Source organism: Capra hircus, chromosome 9 (assembly GCF_001704415.2).
Source record: "Capra hircus breed San Clemente chromosome 9, ASM170441v1, whole genome shotgun sequence".
NCBI lineage: Eukaryota > Metazoa > Chordata > Mammalia > Artiodactyla > Bovidae > Capra > Capra hircus.
Genome location: NC_030816.1, coordinates 51,242,279 through 51,260,623, shown reverse-complemented (window position 1 = coordinate 51,260,623; position 18,345 = coordinate 51,242,279). Strand labels below are relative to the sequence as shown.

The 18,345-nt window shown below is 45.6% G+C and overlaps 1 protein-coding gene across 1 annotated transcript in view; it reads left to right on the top strand.

Annotated features, from left to right (window-relative positions):
• The window catches only part of NT5E (5'-nucleotidase ecto), a 65,920-nt gene continuing 50,773 nt past the window's right edge, over positions 3,199 to 18,345 (top strand). The window contains exon 1 of the mRNA XM_005684823.3: positions 3,199 to 3,621. Coding sequence (XP_005684880.2) covers positions 3,283 to 3,621 — 339 coding nt within the window. The 5' untranslated portion in view covers positions 3,199 to 3,282. The remainder of the gene's footprint in view (positions 3,622 to 18,345) is intronic.

Genomic DNA, 18,345 nt, shown 5'->3' with positions numbered 1-18,345 from the left:
TATCTTTAAAACCTAAGTACAGAAGGTTTACTTTGTGAGTTAAGTATTTTTTCCTTATTTGGGTCCAGGCTGTAAATCATCTTCTTATAGGAGCTCCCTTCTTATAGGATGGTCCAATGTGATTTCCTCAAAGGAGGCAGCCAGCCAGCCTCATTGTGGATCTTTACATCATCAAAGAGTATGTCTCTTGCTCAATGGTGTGCAGCTAAAGGGATTGTTTGGGAGAAATGAGACCTTGCTGGTGTTGGAGGATCTCCTGTGGAGGTGTGAATCAGTAGTGGCTCGCCATGGGAATGGGGGCATTGGCAGCAACAATCCTGGAAGATGCCCCTTCACCCACTCCATATTCTTGCTTGGGAAATCCTATGGACAGAGGAGCCTGGCGGGCTACAGCCCATGGGATCGCAAAAGAGTCAGACATGACTTAGCAGCTAAACAATAACAACAAAATGTGGATATTTGGTAGAAATTAGGGTAATTTTAGAGAGAAAGAGATTATGTTTAAAAAAATGTTAAATTCCAGTTTTGTTCATGGAGGTCTGCACTTACTGATTCATTTCCCAGAGAGTTCCTTGTTGTTACACTATATTATCGTAAAGGTAATTGAATTACTAAAAGGACACTCTAAGTTTTGTTTCTAAAGCTTATCTCAGTAATCTTTGAATGAAAATCAGATACCCCAGGACCTGCAAACAGGAGATCATGTATATTGGAAAAGATATAAAGGATTGTTTCCAAACTGGATGGAAGGACTTTTTATCAGGTGCTCTTAACTAGCTCATGCACAGTGAATCTGAAGGGAAACTGACTCTTGGATTAATTCCCACTTCTAAAGGCCCCTACATCAGACTGGTCTATAGAGAGGAATGCTGACCTCAAACCCACCTTAAAACAAAGCTCAAACACCGGAAACTACACCCACCATGAGAAGAAGAAGATAACATCAGAAGTGACAGCTTACCCAAGATGCTGGACCTGATCATACAATTATTTATAATATTTTCTTGACTTCTTAGACCTCTGCATATAAATCAGATGTTTTTCTATCATGGACACGATTCTACGCTCATTTTAAAAATCAATCCAATTGTTGAGTTTGCAGCCAATTATCTGTGTCTATACTTCTAGACTACTTTGATGGACTTCTCCATTCCAAGCCTCTAATTGGCCCTAAGGAACTTTATTTTAGAAGAAAGGAAGATCAGTCCTGTTCAGGCTACTCTTCTTATTACTAGAATTCTCTCACCTGGCCAGTTAGTTATTGCTCTGATTCTGGCCATAAATATGAATTTTCCTCTAAAGTTACTCAAGCTCAGTCAGAGCAACAAGCAAAAATTCAGCCAAGGAATTAAGGAATAAAACCTCCCACAATTATGGGATGGATTTATGTGATTAACACCAGGCTATCATCATTTAAGTTTTAAGGCCTTCCTTTATCTTGAGAACAATTAAATTATACTAAGGATAACCAGCCTAGTAACACTAGGAAATTGGGCTGGGATCTATGGACTGTGCGGATATATAATTTCCCTGAAAAATAAAGATTGGTGCAGAATAAACTAAGTCAGACGACCTGAGGCTATATTGGGCTACACTTAATGGAAGTTCTTGGCTGAATTCTTACTTATGACTTTAATAATACTGCTAGCTATGTTACTGTACTTTGCCTGTTTTACAAGATTGTTGTTTCTTGCATTACCAAATGTGTGACAGAAACTTCAATGAAAATAATCATGACTAGGTGATTTAAAGAAGTTGATCAAATCTAGTTTTGTATGCAGTCAGTTGGAGAAAGAAATGCAACCCACTCCAGTATTCTTGCCTGGAGAATTTCACAGACAGAGGAGCCTGGCAGGCTACGGTACATGGGGTCTCAAACAGTTGGACACAACTGAGCAACTAACACTATGTGATCAATGATTGTAACAGTGTAACTCTAGATATGAGAAGATACAACAAGAGGGAATTTTTCCTGGACCATAACAGATTAAGAGAGGTAGGTGGTCCAGAGCCCTTTGGTTACTGTTGATAGATCTAGCTGAGTAACAGCACATTGAGCGGCCCATCAGCAAAATCTTTGCCAGATCTAGGAATGAGCCTTTAGGGCACTGTGGGACGAAATGGCCGGGAAATGCCTTCCAAAGTACAGTCGGATTTATGCCCATGAGAGAGCCCTGTCAACTACAAACCGGTACTTGCCATCTACCTCTGCAAGGATTAAATCATGTACTGCTGCCGCTGCTGACCTTCAGCGTCCCCTGAAAGGAGTTCAGGGTGGAGAGCAGAAATGAGGCACTCTGTGCTGGTGGGGGGTGGATGTTGTGGGGAAGGGGGGATGGTGTGAGGTAGGGGGATGAGGGGGAGATGGGGACTGGAAGGACAGATCTTCAGATAGATATTTTCAGGAGCTGATTTTATGAGCCCAATTCTTGTATTTCCTCACATCTAGAAAAGCGCTGAAGTCCTTCATGGTGACGACTATTTCTTGTGACTAAAGTTTCCTGAGACCAGTAGAAATTTTCTGGAAAAAATAGGGACTTGATTGCATGTACTCTGCCTTCACCAAAATCACATATATATTCTCCTTCCCCCCTACCTCTTTGGAGCAGTTTCTCAGAGCTATTTGAGGTGCTATCTCCCAGGCTACAGTCCTTTTTTTGCCCCAAATAAAACTTAACAGTCAACTCTCAGGCTGTGTATTTTTCTTAAGTCACCACTCCCACAGCCCCCAAAGCACAGCGCTGCCCTCGCTCCCTCCTCTCACCTATTTTCCTTTCCACCTCCTCTCTTCCCTCTTCCCCTTCTTTCAAGTGAGAACTGGCAACCACAAACCCACAGAAACAACGCATCCCTCTAGAAAAATTTAAAGAGGCAAGATCAGCGAAGACCTGGAAGCGGAGTGGACCCTCCAAATCCTCCCGCGCACCTCCCAAAGAGCAGCCCATCACCGATAGTGGGACCACCAGGGTCCAGGCTCCCTGGTCGGGCCGGGACCGCGACCGGTGCCCTCTTCCCGCGGGGAACAACCTCCTCACTGTTCCCGCCCGGAGCGAGTGCCAGCCGCCAGCCGCGCCCGAGCCGCCCCGCTGGCCAGGGTCGGACGGGGTGACCGCGGGGGTGTGCGCCTGGCCGTGTGGGGCCGGCCTCGGGAGAGCCCGCCCCGGCCGGGCCCAGCCCCGCCCGCCGGCCCGCGCAAGCCTCCTTCGACTCGCCGCCGCCCTCCTTCGACCGCCCGTCTGGCTCGCACTCACGGCGCTCGCGCTCTCGCCACCAGCCGCAGCCATGGATCCCCGAGCCGCACGCACCCCGGCGCTGAGGCTCCTCGCGCTGGGCGCGTTGCTGTGGCCCGCGGCGCGCGCCTGGGAGCTCACCATCCTGCACACCAACGACGTACACAGCCGCCTGGAGCAGACGAGCGAGGACTCGAGCAAGTGTGTCAACGCCAGCCGCTGCGTGGGCGGCGTGGCACGGCTTGCCACCAAGGTGCACCAGATTCGCCGCGCCGAGCCCCACGTGCTGCTGCTCGACGCCGGCGACCAGTACCAGGGCACCATCTGGTTCACCGTGTACAAGGGCACCGAGGTGGCGCACTTCATGAACGCCCTGCGCTATGATGCCATGGTAAGACCGCCAGCCCGGCAGGCTGGGGAGCCCCCGGGGTGGAGTGTCCGGGCGAGAGAGATGCCCAGGTGAAGGAGCCGCAGATGGTGAGGCCGTGGGTGGCGAGCCTAGGACCCCGGCGCTGAGCGATGTGGAGAGAAAGCGAGACTCCCGGCAGTCTTCCAGGTGGATGCTTACATAGACGCCCCTTGGCTGATTCGTCTTAAATGGACTGATGTTGTACCTCCACCAAGAAACTGAGTATTTAGAGGAGCAGGACTCGGACTTGCCAATGAGGAGGTTCAGCTGGGATGTGTAGGACCCCAGTTACACTGTGCCCTGGACCGAGGTAGACCCCTCACATATCTCTCATTTACTGCTTGGTCTTTCGAAGAAATGCTTTATCTCCAGTTAATTGGAAGGGAAACAAACTCAGGGACAAAGAGGTTAAGTGCATTATCCAGGTCATGTGCACCAAGACAGGGAGCGAGATAGGATAATAATAGATCCCAGATCCCTTTGACCCCACAGCTTAAGCATAATTAAGCTCACAGTCTTGGGGAGAATCCCAGCTGGACACCTTCTGTGTGCAGCTGACTTTCTCTGTGCCTTAGTTCCTGCCTCTAGAAAACAGGGTAATAATCCTGTCTGCTTTCAGAGGGTTGGCCAACACATAGTTGTTGTTTAGTTGCTAAACTGTGTCAGACTCTTTTGCGGCCCCATGGATTATCATCTGCCCAGCTCCTCTGTCCGTGGGATTTCCCAGGCAAGAATACTGGAGTGGGTTGCCATTTCCTTCTCCAGGGCATCTTCCCCACCCAGGGATCAAACCCGCATCTCCTGCATTGGCAGGTGGATTTTTTACCACTGAGCCACTAGGGAAGCCCACTTCAGAGGGTTGGCTGGCATATGGTATGACCTCTTTAAACGTTAGTTCTTATTATTACCAGACACTGTTGTAGAGGTTTAAAAACAGAAATAAAGAAACTTCCCTAGGGAAACCAAAATACTGAAAGCACTGGGTTTCAAAGAATTTCATTAAAACCAGTTTGGCAGCAGAGATGTAGGAAGAGTCCCACTTAAGAGATGAGAGGCTGCAAGTGCCAGTTCCTCAGTGCTCTGTTAAAGGTGATGCCTTATTTTGTTGGACTGAATTCTAGAAAAGGAGCAGAGAGGAGTGGCACAGTAATAAATAGGTATGACTTTTGTAAGTCAAACTAACGCCCGAGTTTAGCAGTGTGTGAAATCCTAGAGTGAAGGGATTCTGTGTGGCGAAACTGGGGGAAAAAATCCTAGAAGTTTTACAACAGGAACAGTGCAAGGGGTCCAGGGAGATGTGGTATGTGGATATGGGAGCCGGGGAGAGGTGTGGTCCTGCCTGGGATACAGCAGGCTAACGGTACACTTTGTATCAGAGGAACAGAGAGGTGGGCAAAGCACAGTGTAATTTTTTTCCCCCTGGAAACTTGGAGAGAGGAGGACAGGAAAGATACAGGGTGCATAGACTTCTTTTTTTTTTTTTCCAGGAAAGCTCATTGTAGAGAGATGAAAGAAGGACAGAGAGGTCCTCTCTATCTGATCATTGGTTTTAAGGTTATCAGGAACACTCAGAGCCACTGCAATTCAAAAGCTATGAGCCCCATAGCCTTTGTGTTTATCTGAGCCACAGCGTTTATCTGGGGGACTTGCCAGCATCTGGATTGTGCCAAAGACTCGCAGGTCTCAAGAATTCTGTGTATGGTCTCTTAGTGTTCTTATCTCAGCAGCTAGACCTGCCTGATACTTTGTCCTAGGTAATGACAGAATAAATATTTATAAAACTGAATTGTTACTAGCCCATAGTTGCCATTTCCTCCCAGAAAGAATAAACCTTACATGAGTTTGTTTTGATTTCATCTACAAACCACAACTTTCTAAACTTTTCTTTTCATGACACTCTTTTTTCCACAGTTGTGTAGACTCCTTTCAGTGGAAAAAAAAAGTGGATAATTCCCAGTTTTCCCAAGTGATACTGTTTTCCTCTTTCAGATGAATTAAGCTCACAATGTTAATCAAGTGTTTATGATAAGATGCTGGGTGAAGCTGAAGCAATCTGCTACAAGTTACAGCCCATCACCACCAGAAATGTTTAGAATACTTATTGTTGGATGGATTTACTGTCTTTTAAATTTCACTCAAAACAATTGGACCAGGGCCTGAGGAAAACTAGGCAACTTATGTAATGTTGGCAGGTTGTGAAAGAGGAGGAAAGCCAAAGGTAAGGTTGGTGGCCAGATTCTTGATACCATCTCATCAGATTCACTCCATGCAGGTTTGACAAACATGGTTTGACCTGCATAAAATCTTAGTTCTTATGATGCTTTAGTAGGGGATAAAGCTCTGCCACATTCACTGTGTTTTGGTTTTCCAGTGGCTTTTCACTGTCACTTTGCTTACACACCATTCAGGGAGTTTATTGCTGTTCTGCTGTTAAAATCTACCTCCAGCCCACCGACCTGCTGCCACCTCTTGACTCTCAGGAAGCTGGAGATGTAGATCAGGGTGGGAAACAGTCGTGAAAGGATATCCCCAGTTCTCTAGAAACTGGACCTGGTTAGAGGAGCCACATCTAAGGATGCATGGGTTTGGAGGGCAAAGAGGAAGTGACTAGAATTTAACTTAACCCCAGGAGTTCCCTCAACCTCTGGACTTGCGAGCCCCAGTAAGAACAGCTAGAGGGGTTCTTTTTTTTCTTATTGGTAGCTAGTTGCTTTACAGTGTTATGGTGATCTCTGCCAAATATCAACTTGAATCAGTCATAACTGTGTGTGTGTGTGTCTGTGTGTATCCCCTCCCTCTTGAGCCTCTCTCCTCTGACCCATTCCACCCCCTAGGTCATCACAGAACACCAGGCTGGTCGCCCTATGTTGGTTACATAGCAGCTTCCACGAGTTATCCATTTTACACATGGTAGTGGATATATGTCAATGCTACTACTCGATTTGTCCTACTCTCTCCTTCCTCCGCTGTGTTCACCAGACCATTCTCTATGCCCGTGTCTCCATTCTTCTCTGCAAATAGGTTCATCAGTAGTGTTTTTGTAGTTTCCATATATATGCTTTAGTATACAATGTTTGCTTTTTTTCTTTCTGACTGACTGCACTCTGTATAACAGGCTCTAGGTTCTTCCACCTCACTATAACTGACTCAATTTCATTCTTTTTTATGGCTGAGTAATATTCCATTGTATATGTGTACCACAACTTCTTTAGCCATTCATCCACTGATGGATATCTAGATTGCTTCCTGGCTATTGTAAACGGTGCTGCAGTGCACATTGGGGTACCTGTGCCTTTCAGAATTCTGGTTTTCTCAGGGCATGTCACCAGTAGTGGGATTGCTGGATCATTTTATTCTTAATTTGTTTCATTCTTAATTTGCTTAGGAATCTCCGTACTGTTTTCCACAGTGGCTGTACCAATTTACATTCCACCAGCAGTGCTGGGGGGTTCTGATAGTACTGGAGCCAAAGACAAGCTTAGAGACTTCTGGACCCAGCTGCCAGGCAGAAAACTCTAGAGGGAGGCCATCACAAGCAGCTAGTTAGTGTCACTGTGTTGGTGGAGGCACAGGAAGACAGCTGTGATGTACTCACCATGTGAGTTGGGCGGGTTGCTTTCTCTGAGCTTCCTGTTCCCAACTGCAAGACTGGCGGGATCAACTACCACCCCGCCCCTCTGTGTAAGACTTTTGCAAGTGATCCGTGAGATGGCAAATGTAAAACTCCCTAGCTTCCTGCTGGCTCAGAGTAAATACTCAGTAAAGTTAGTTCCATGTGTCCTGCCAAAAAAAAGAGAAAGCTGTGAGTAAGGGGGGTTGGGGTTTTAAGCTCTCAGTTTATCTGATTCTGACTGCCCGCACAGCCTACCACCCTCCTCTGCCCACTCCACCAACTTTTCTATGTCCCATTTCTGAACTATTCTTTTTTATTTTACATTTCTTTTGTTTTTATAGAAAAAATTATTTTTAAATGCTAATCATGTAACATATTCCATCAAGACATACTAGAGGTTGGATTTTTTTTTTTTTTTTTTTTTTTGGTTTGGGCTATTCTCCATGTTTAGTCATTGAGCAGACTTATGTGAACCCCCAAAAGCACAGAAGCAAAAGGATTCATCTCCAGGGATGGGATTCTCACCACCAAGGTGGGCTGTGGGGAAGGGCAGCCTCTTTTGGGCCCTGTTGTAAGGCCCTGGCCACTGAGCCCAATTTCTGTCTGACAGCCAGCAGCCTCAACCTGAGCAAACCACTCCCTGATGCCAGAGCCAGCAGCCTGAGTGGGGACCATGGCCCCTGACTTTACCTCACCCAAGCCCAACAGACCCCCTTTAGCCCACATGCCTCACCTTCCATTTCCCATGTAGGCAGCCCTCCTCGCATGTTGCTGTTTGTGTTTGATTTCTATGTGGGATTGTAGAACCTTTGTTATAGTTTTAGTTGCTTATACTTTTAAGTTACGCAATTCATTCTGTTACTCAGCTCATTGTTTCTTTTGTCCTGAACTGGGCACCCGCACTGTGCCTCGTGCACCATGAAGACCTCCCCACAGTTTAGCTTTTGCTCCCCTTTGATGGGTTTGGACATGGGACACATCATGCTGAAGTTCCACATCATGTGCTGCCCCAAATAGCCTCCTGCAGGTCCCGCCTGTGAGACTTCCTTTAGGATCTATACCCATGGCAGGATTGCTGGGCACAAGGATGTGCACAGTTACTCAAGAACTGACCACCAGATGGCCTTCCTGGGGCCTTCTATTCACCCCACCCGCCCCCAGGCAGATATGACCCCACCCCCACCACATCCTTACCCCTACTTTGCATCATTCTCCAGCTTTCCAAGAGGTGTAAAATGACATCTCACTATCTGAGCTTGTGTTTTTCTAATAATTAGTAAAATTAATATGTTTGTTAACTTTATGGGTTTCCTCTGCCCTAACTGCATGATCACATACTTAGCTCTTTCTTTATAAATTAGGTTTGCTCTAGTTTTCTTACTTTTCAAGAGTTCTAAGTATTGATCCATAATCAATTTTATTTTTTCTAATTGTTTTTGTCCTTGCCATGTACCATGTGGGATCTTAGTTCCCTGACCAGGGATTGAACCTGTGCGATGGAAGCACACTGGACCACAAAGGAAGTCCCTGCAATCAGTTTTAGACATTGTTGTTTCCTCCTCCAGGGGATCTTCCCAACCCAGGAACTGAAGCTAGGTCTCCTGCATTGCAAGTGGATTATTTACCATTTTTAGATCTATTAATTTTGTCCATAGCATTGTCAACTTGTTTTATTGGGTGGGAATTTTTAGGACATCAGGCGCAGGCCTGGGAGATAGCATCTCAAGTGACCCTGAGAGAACTGCCTCAAGGAGGCAAGGGGAGGAGCCTGGTTGTATAGTTTTGCAACATCAAAATAGTAGATAGTCTGAACATCAAAAGAGTTATGCCAGTTAAAGAAGACTAAATATCCCAAGTTAAGGATTGTAGTGGTTTATATAGTTTTATATAACGAGTGTAGTGCTATATAGTTTTATATTAAGGAGTGTAGTGCTTTATACAGTTTTGCAACATCAAAATAGTAGATAGTCTGAACATCAAAAGAGTTACGTCAGTTAAAGAAGACTAAATATCCCAAGTTAACGATTGTAGTGCTTTTCTATGTATGGAAAGTTGCAAGAGTCTGGCTCATTGAAGTCATTCCTTTGATGTGTACCTCTAATATCTGGGGCCAGTATGTGTGTTTTCATATCCTGATCTTCCTCAGGGCTCACCCTAGGGAGTGGCTGCAGTCTGATGGCTGTTAGATAGCTGGTATTCATCTCCTTCTCGAATTCCCCTAGGGCCCATATTGAGGGCTGCCATCTCTGATGACTGTGACATCCTTGTTTACTGATATGGCAGAAAATACTCCATTTTTTAGTGTCTTTTCATTGAACAGAAATCCTCCACTTGGTATAATCAAATTAATTTTTTTTTTTTGTCTTATGGTTTGTGCTTTTGAAATTTTACATAAGATTTCGGCAGTTTGAAGCTTGTCATCCCCAGCACTCATCATTGGAATTCAGACATGAGTACTGTTCTCTCTGCCTTTGAGAGATGGTGAATCTGTAACTGGGAATATGCCATTCAGCTCTTTGAGCCATCAATTCCTCATCTGTAAAGTCTGAGGGTCCTCACATCTCTAAACCAGTGGTGACCTGAGAAATATTTTTATTCCATTTCAATTCAGTGGAGGGATGGGAGGATGAGGCAAAGGTGCAGAAGCAGGAATCTGTAAGATGGACCAGCCTGGACCAGAGCAGGGTGGCAGGAATCAGGAGAGGTGGGATCGCATGCAGCTTACAGGCCACCCTGAGAAAATGGGGCTCTGCTCTATTGTCATGGGGAGTCACTGGAGGTGTCTGAGTGGAGGAATTGTGGTTAATAAAAATTAAATATTTTGTCTTTGTCTGCAGTTCCTGGCACATAGCTCCCCAAACTCTTGGGGATACGTGATCAGTGTCTTCTATGTGTCAATGAGATGACTGATGGCTGGAGACTCCTAGGCGTCTTCAGAGTGAGATTAGAGAGTAGGAACTATTAACCTCTGGGGAGAGGCAGGGACCCAGAGACTGAGCTGATCACCAGCAGTCAGGGATTTGATCAATTATGTCAGTGTGATTGAAACCATCCTAAAAAGTCCTAAATGGTGAACACACTGAAGTGGTGGCACGGTGGTGTGCCCAGAGAGAGCAGGGAAGCCCTGTGCACCGTTCTGCTTGCACACCTTGCCCCATGCATGTCTCCCACTTGGCTGTCCCTGAGTTGCAGCCTTTATACTACACCAGTAACCGTAAAAGCAAAGTACTTTCCTGAGTTCTGTGAGTTTTTCTAGCAAATTATCAAAACTGTGTAGGGTCTTGTGGGAATCCCTGATTTACAGCTGATGTATTACAAGTACAAGTGACCCAAGACCTGCAACTGGCATCTGAAGTGGGGGCAGGCCTGTGGCTCTGAACCCAGAATCTGTGATTTAATGTTCACTCCTGGTAGACAGTGTGTGCGCGCTAAGTCGCTTCAGTCGTGTCCTACTCTTTGTAATCCCATGACTGTAACCCTCCAGGCTCCTCTGTCCATGGGATTCTCCAGGCAAGAATACTGGAGTGGGTTTTACTGGAAGGGATTTTCCCAACCCAGGGATCGAACCCGTGTCTCCTGAGTCTCCTACATTGGCAGGTGGTTTCTTTACCACTAACACCACCTAGGAAGCCCCAGGTAGATAGTGTCAGTATGGAACTGAATTGTTGGACACCCAGTTGGTAACCTCAGAGACCTGGACAATTAGCTGATATGAGAAAACACTTCTCAGCCACAGAGGGAAATCACAGTTTTGGAAGAATGAATAGAAATGGATGGGAGGGCAAAGATACCAGAAAAGAGGAAGGGAGAAGGGGCTGGACGGTATAGTCTAGACGAGAGATGAAGACAGACTGAAACTGGGCAAAGGGCTTGTATGGCTGCAGTGCAGAAAGCTGGCATCTTAACAGCAGGCATTTGTGGCAAAGTAAGTATTGCAGGGCGCCGAGCAAGGGAGTAAGAGAGAGACTCAGATCCACTCCCACTTGGGTTTTGAGTTGAGGGTGTTTTTAAAGGGAAAGAACAAAGAAACTGAAATTCATCATCATTTTGTGACGTTTCTCAGTCACAGTTTCGGGAGCCAGTAAGTCTCTGGTTTAGGATTCTCAGGCCAGGTGGTCTGTGACTTGGGGGCCTATTAGAAGAGCAACCTGAAATTGTATGTTAATGATGAAATCTACAACAGTGGTTCCTCCAACGCTGGTTGATTACTGTTCTATAAACCCGTGGTTGAGGTCAGTGGGGACAGGAAGTGAATAAAGTTTTGAATAGAGAGATTAATCATTAACTTGGAAGAGAATTCGGTTTTAGGGGCACTCCAGGTCAGAACTATGGTGATGGGGAAAGAAAGGCTGAATCCACCAGCGCCATTTTCAGTAGGCAGGCAGCATGGCACAGGGCTAGGAGGGTGAATTTAGGGTGACTATCTGGGATCAGGTCCCCTCCCTGCCACTTAAAATCTATGGAGTGTGAGCGGGTTCTTGAATCTCCTGGATGTTTTCTTTCCACAGGTGTAATGTGAGTGTGATCATGGTCTTCTCCCCATAGGTTGTTGTAGGGTTTAAAGGAGATGACAGAGACTTCCCTGGTGGTGCAGTGGCTAAAACTCCACTCTCCCAATGCAGGAGACTCGGGTTTGATCCCTGGTCAGGGAACTAGATCCCACATGTCACAACTAAAGATCCTGCATGCTACAACAAAGACTCAGCACAGCCAAATAAATAAATAAATATTTTTAAATGAATATTAAAGGAGATGATAGTGGGTGTAAACTTCTTTGCACAGTGCCAGCCACAATCAGGGGTCAGTAAGTGCTGGCTGTACTCACCTTCTGTTGGCAGAGGTGGCTCAGAAGAGCTTATAATCAAAAGATGACTAAGAGGGTTCAAGTCCGGGACACAGGGCGAGTCAGCGGTGTTTGACATTGCACCTCAAGAGTGCAGAGGTGTAGTAAGATTACCCCCTGACAGCTAAAGCCTCCTATTTCCAGGCTTTTCCTGACTTAGTGGCCATGCTTGTGCCCATGGGGTTGTGGCAGAGAGAAGCAGTAGAAAGAGATCTGGATAGGACCTCAGGACACTCAGGTTTCACTTCTTGGCTTTTCCAGCTTCTAGCTATGTGAGTTTGGGCAGTGGATTCCTCATCTATAAAACAAGGGATTTGGAGGGGGTGGTCTGCCCGTGTCATTTCTCAGTGCCTCAGGCCCTGCCCAGCTCTATGTCTTGCTTCTAATCTGCCAACACAGCTCGACTGGTCCCAGGACTTAATAGTACGCATGGGTCTAAGTTGGCCTGATGACTCTTGTTTCTCCTCCACAGTTCCTTTCATAGAAGCTATTTTCTTTTGGAGGGATGGCTTGGGTCTTCCCCCAGGTACCTCCAGGTGGCTACTGCTTCCAGACAAAGAGGTTCCCAGGATTTTAGATGGAGGGTTATCTGTTTTGTAATAGAAAATGATGGCCAAAATGGAAGGGTGATGAACCCAGTTTCAAGTCTGTTTTCTGTGAGGTTTACTTACTTTTTCAGTCCACGGATATTCACTAGGGGCTCCTCTGGTGGCTCAGATGGTAAAGAATCCACCTGCAATGCTGAAGACCTGGATTTAGTCCCTGGGTTGGGAAGATCCCCTGGAGAAGGGAACAGTACCCACTCCAGTCTTCTGGCCTGGAGAATTCCATGGACAGAGGAGCCTGGCGGGGGCTACAGCCCATAGGGTCACAAGGAGTCGGACACAACTGACTGAATTTCACTTAACGGGCTTCCTTTGCAGCTCAATTGGTAAAGAATCTGCCTGCAATGCAGGAGACCCGGGTTCGATTCCTGGGTTGAGAAGATCCCCTGGAGAAGGCAGTGGCAACCCACTCCAGTATTCTTGCCTGGAGAATCCCCTGGACGGAGGAGCCTAGCAGGGTACAGTACATGGGGTCACAAGAGTCGGATATAACTTGGCGACTAAACAACCAAGCCTGTGCCAGACTCTGTGCTGAGTACTTTAGACAGTAAACAAGACCTGCCAGAGGGAAACTTACCGTTCAGTGAGGGGATCGTGCCCATCTGAGCCCTTCTTAACCACATAGAGAGGCTGGGTAAGACCTATGAAGGCTGGTGAGCAGGGAGAAGCAAAACAAAGCAAAAATGATGGAAATGCTAACACCTGTGCACCAGGTTTCTCCAACTACAGATCCCATCTGCAGAAGACAATGCTCAGGTATATGAACATATGTCCACATATGTCCAGATCCACAGCGGGTGTGTTTCCCCTCCTCTCAGAAGAGCAATCCATAAGCAAATAGGGAAGTCACCTTGTATTCAAGTGCTTACATAGTCTCTCATACCAAGGAAACTGAATTACTTTATCATCAGTGACAAAGTCACCTGGTATTCAAGTGCTTACAAAGTCTCTCATACCAAGGAAACAGAGTTACTTTATCTTCAATAACAAAGCAGCATGTTCTGGGAAGACAGACTAGTAGTGCTGGTTTGGAAAGCTTGAAAGAGATACCTGGTGGCAGTGTTTTGTTGTTTTGTTTTATTAAAGCATAGAAGTGAAAGTGAAGTTGCTCAGTCGTGTCCGACTCTTTGCGATCCCATGGACTGACTATGGCCTACCAGGCTCCTTGATCCATGGGATTTTCCAGGCAAAAATACTGGAGTGGCATGCCATTTCCTTCTCCAGGAGACCTTCCCAACCCAGAGATTGAGCCCAGGTCTCCCCCGTTGCAGGCAGACGGTTTACTGTCTGAGGCACCAAGGAAGTTCTTGAAGCATAGAAAGCATGGAAAGTTGGTGGTTATCCCTAGAGCTCAGACCCTGAAAGTTGTGCACGTCTATGGATTGTGGATCCTCGGGTCTCAGTGACATGTGTGAACAGCCCCAACCCCATCCTGTGGCTGTTGTCCCCAACCTCTGCTTCCTCTGTTTCAGTCTGAGTTCCACATCAGGGCTGGTCTGGGTGAGACCAGCCTCAGGCATGGAGGAAAGGAAGCAGCAGCAGCTTCTGAGCTCATCTTGTCCTAACATCTGTGTTTTCTTAACTGAAAATGGGAGAAGAATCAGACTAGTCACACAACAGATTGGCAGCTTTCCCTGCTTCACTCACAAAAACATCTGGATGCTGTGTAAACACCCTCCCTGTCTGTTCTTCAGCTATATAACCAGAACTTGCAAATCCTCCTGACACTTCTTTTCCTTCACCTGAACAGTTGGCTTTATGCTTTAGTCACTAAGTCATGTCCGACACTTGTGACCTCATGGACTATAGCCTGCAAGGCTCCTCTGTCCATTGAGATTCTCCAGGCAAGAATACGAGAGTGGGTTGCCATTTCCTTCTCAAGTTGGCTCTATAAAAAATCCAAAAATAAGCTGGAGCCTCCTAGCTCCTCAGAGATGTACTGGGTTAGCCAAAGAGTTTGTTTGGTTTTTAAATAAAACTAAAAGACATTCTTCATTTTCACAAAGAACTCTATTGAACAGTGTAGTTCATCATTTTGTTCTACTACCTTCTGCCATTTTTCAGGCAACTTTATAATTCTGTCTTCTCAAAATGTTTTATGTTTTTGAGCAAAGAACTGTTCTAGGTACCTTTTACAGTCTTCCAGAAAATTGAAATTTTTCCACTCAGAGCATTTTGTAAAGACCAAAATAAATCAGTTCAGTTCAGCTCAGTCGCTCAGTAGTGTCCGACTCTTTGCGATCCCATGAATCACAGCACGCCAGGCCTCCCTGTCCATCACCAACTCCCAGAGTTCACCCAGACTCATGTCCATTAAGTCAGTGATGCCATCCAGCCATCTCTCCTTTGTTGTCCCCTTCTCCTTCTGCCCCTAATCCCTCCCAGCCTCAGAGTATTTTCCAATGAGTCAACTCTTCACATGAGGTGGCCAAAGTACTGGAGTTTCAACTTTAGCATCATTCCTTCCAAAGAACACCCAGGACTGATCTCCTTTAGAAGGGACTGGTTGGATCTCCTTGCAGTCCACGGGACTCTCAAGAGTCTTCTCCAAAACCACAGTTCAAGGCATCAATTCTTTGGCGCTCAGCTTTCTTAACAGTCCAACTCTCACATCCATACATGACCACTGGAAAAACCATAGCCTCGACTAGACAGACCTTTGTTGGCAAAGTAGTGTCTCTGCTTTTCAATATGCTATCTAGATTGGTCATAACTTTTCTTCCAAGGAGTAAGGGTCTTTTAATTTCATGGCTGCAGTCACCATCTGCAGTGATTTTGGAGCCCAAGAAAATAAAGTCTGACACTGTTTCCACTGTTTCCCCATCTATTTGCCATGAGTGATGGGACCAGATGTCATGATCTTCGTTTTCTGAATGCTGAGCTTTAAGCCAACTTTTTCACTCTCTTCTTTCACTTTCATCAAGAGGCTTTTTAGTTCCTCTTCGCTTTTTGCCATAAGGGTGGTGTCATCTGCATATCTGAGGTTATTGATATTTCTCCCGGCAATCTTGATTCCAGCTTGTGCTTCCTCCAGCCCAGCATTTCTCATCATGTACTCTGCATATAAGTTAAATAAGCAGGGTGACAACATACAGCTTTGACCTACTCCTTTCCTATTTGGAACCAGTCTATTGTTCCATGTCCAGTTCTAACTCTTGCTTCCTGACCTGCATACAGATTTCTCAAGAGGCAGGTCAGGTAGGTCTGGTATTCTCATCTCTTTCACAGTTTTCCATAGTTTATTGTGATCCACACAGTCAAAGGCTTTGGCATAGTCAATAAAGCAGAAATAGATGTTTTTCTGGAACTCTCTTGCTTTTTCGATGATCCAGTGGATGGTGGCAGTTTGATCTCTGGTTCCTCTGCCTTTTCTAAAAGCAGCTTGAACATCTGAAAGTGCACGGTTCACGTATTGCTGAAGCCTGGCTTGGAGAATTTTGAGCATTACTTTACTAGCATGTGAGATAAGCGCCATTGCGCGGTAGTTTGAGCATTCTTTGGCATTGCCTTTCTTTGGGATTGGAATGAGAACTGACCTTTTCCAGTCCTGTGGCCACTGCTGAGTTTTCCAAATTTGCTGGCATATTGAGTGCAACACTTTCACAGCATCATCTTCCAGGATTTGAAATAGCTCAAGTGGAATTCCATCACCTCCACTAGCTTTGTTCATAGTGATGCTTTCTAAGTCCTATTTGTTCACATTCCAGGATGTCTGGCTATAGGTGAGTGATCACACCATTGTGATTATCTGGGTCGTGAAGACCTTTTTTGTACAGTTCTGTGTATTCTTGCCACCTCTTCTTAATGTCTTCTGCTTCTGTTAGGTCCATGCCATTTCTGTCCTTTATCAAGCCCATCTTTGCATGAAATGTTCCCTTGATATCTCTAATTTTCTTGAAGAGATCTCTAGTCTTTCCCATTCTGTTGTTTTCCTCTATTTCTTTGCATTGATCGCTGAGGAAGGCTTTCTTTTCTCTCCTTGTTATTCTTTGGAACTCTGCATTCAGATGCTTACATCTTTCCTTTTCTCCTTGGCTTTTCACTTCTCTTCTTTTCACAGCTATTTGTAAGGCCTCCCCAGACAGCCATTTTGCTTTTTTGCATTTCTTTTCCATGGGGATGCTCTTGATCCCTGTCTCCTGTACAATGTCATGAACCTCATTCCATAGTTCCTCAGGCACTCTATCTATCAAATCTAGTCCCTTAAATCTATTTCTCACTTCTACTGTATAATCATAAGGGATTTGATTTGGGTCATACCTGAATGGTCTAGCGGTTTTCCCTACTTTCTTCAATTTAAGTCTGAATTTGGCAATAAGATGTTTATTATCTGAGCCACAGTCAGCTCCTGGTCTTGTTTTTGCTAACTGTATAGAGCTTCTCCATCTTTGGCCGCAAAGAATATAATCAGTCTGATTTCAGTGTTGACCATCTGGTGATGTCCATGTGTAGAGTCTTCTCTTGTGTTGTTGGAAGAGGGTGTTTGCTATGACCAGTGCATTTTCTTGGCAAAACTCTATTAGCCTTTGCCCTGCTTCATTCTGTATCGCAAGGCTAAATTTGCCCGTTACCCCAGGTGTTTCTTGACTTCCTACTTTTGCATTCCAGTCTCCTATGATGAAAAGGACATCTTTTTTGGGTGTTAGCTCTAAAAGGTCTTGTAGGTCTTCATAGAACAGTTCAACTTCAGCTTCTTCAATGTTACTGGTTGGGGCATAGACTTTGATTACTGTGATATTGAATGATTTGCCTCGGTAACTAACAGAGATTATTCTGTCATTTTTATGATTGCATCCAAGTACTGCATTTCGGATTATTTTGTTGACCATGATGGCTACTCCATTTCTTCTAAGGGATTCCTGCCCGCAGTAGTAGATATAATGGTCATCTGAGTTAAATTCACCCATTCCAGTCCATTTTAGTTTGCTGATTCCTAGAACGTCGATGTTCACCCTTGCCATCTCCTGTTTGACCACTTCCAATTTGCCTTGATTCATGGACCTGATGTTCCAGGTTCCTATGCAATATTGCTCTTTACAGCATCGGACCTTGCTTCTATCACCAGTCACATCCACAGCTGGGTATTGTTTTTGCTTTGGCTTCATCCCTTCATTCTTTCTGGAGTTTTTTCTCCACTGATCTCCAGTAGCATATTGGGCATCTACCAACCTGGGGAGTTCCTCTTTCAGTATCCTATCAGTTTGCCTTTTCATACTGTTCATGGGGTTCTCAAGGCAAGAATACTGAAGTGGTTTGCCATTCCCTTCTCTAGTGGACCGCATTCTGTCAGACCTCTCCACCATGACCCGCCCGTCTTGGGTGGCCCTACACCGCATGGCTTAGTTTCATTAAGTTAGACGAGGCTGTTGTCCGTGTGATCAACTAGATTGACTAGTTTTCTGTGATTATGGTTTGTGTGTCTGCCCTCTGATGCCTCTCGCAACACCTACCGTCTTACTTGCGTTTCTCTTACCTTGGACATGGGGTATCTCTTCACTGCTGCTCCAGTAAAGTGCAGCCGCTTCTCCTTATCTTGGATTAGGGGTATATCCTCACAGCCACCCCTCCTGACCTTGAACAAGGAGTAGCTCCTCTCGGCCCTCCTGCGCCTGTACAGCCACCGCTTCTTGGATGTGGGGTTGCTC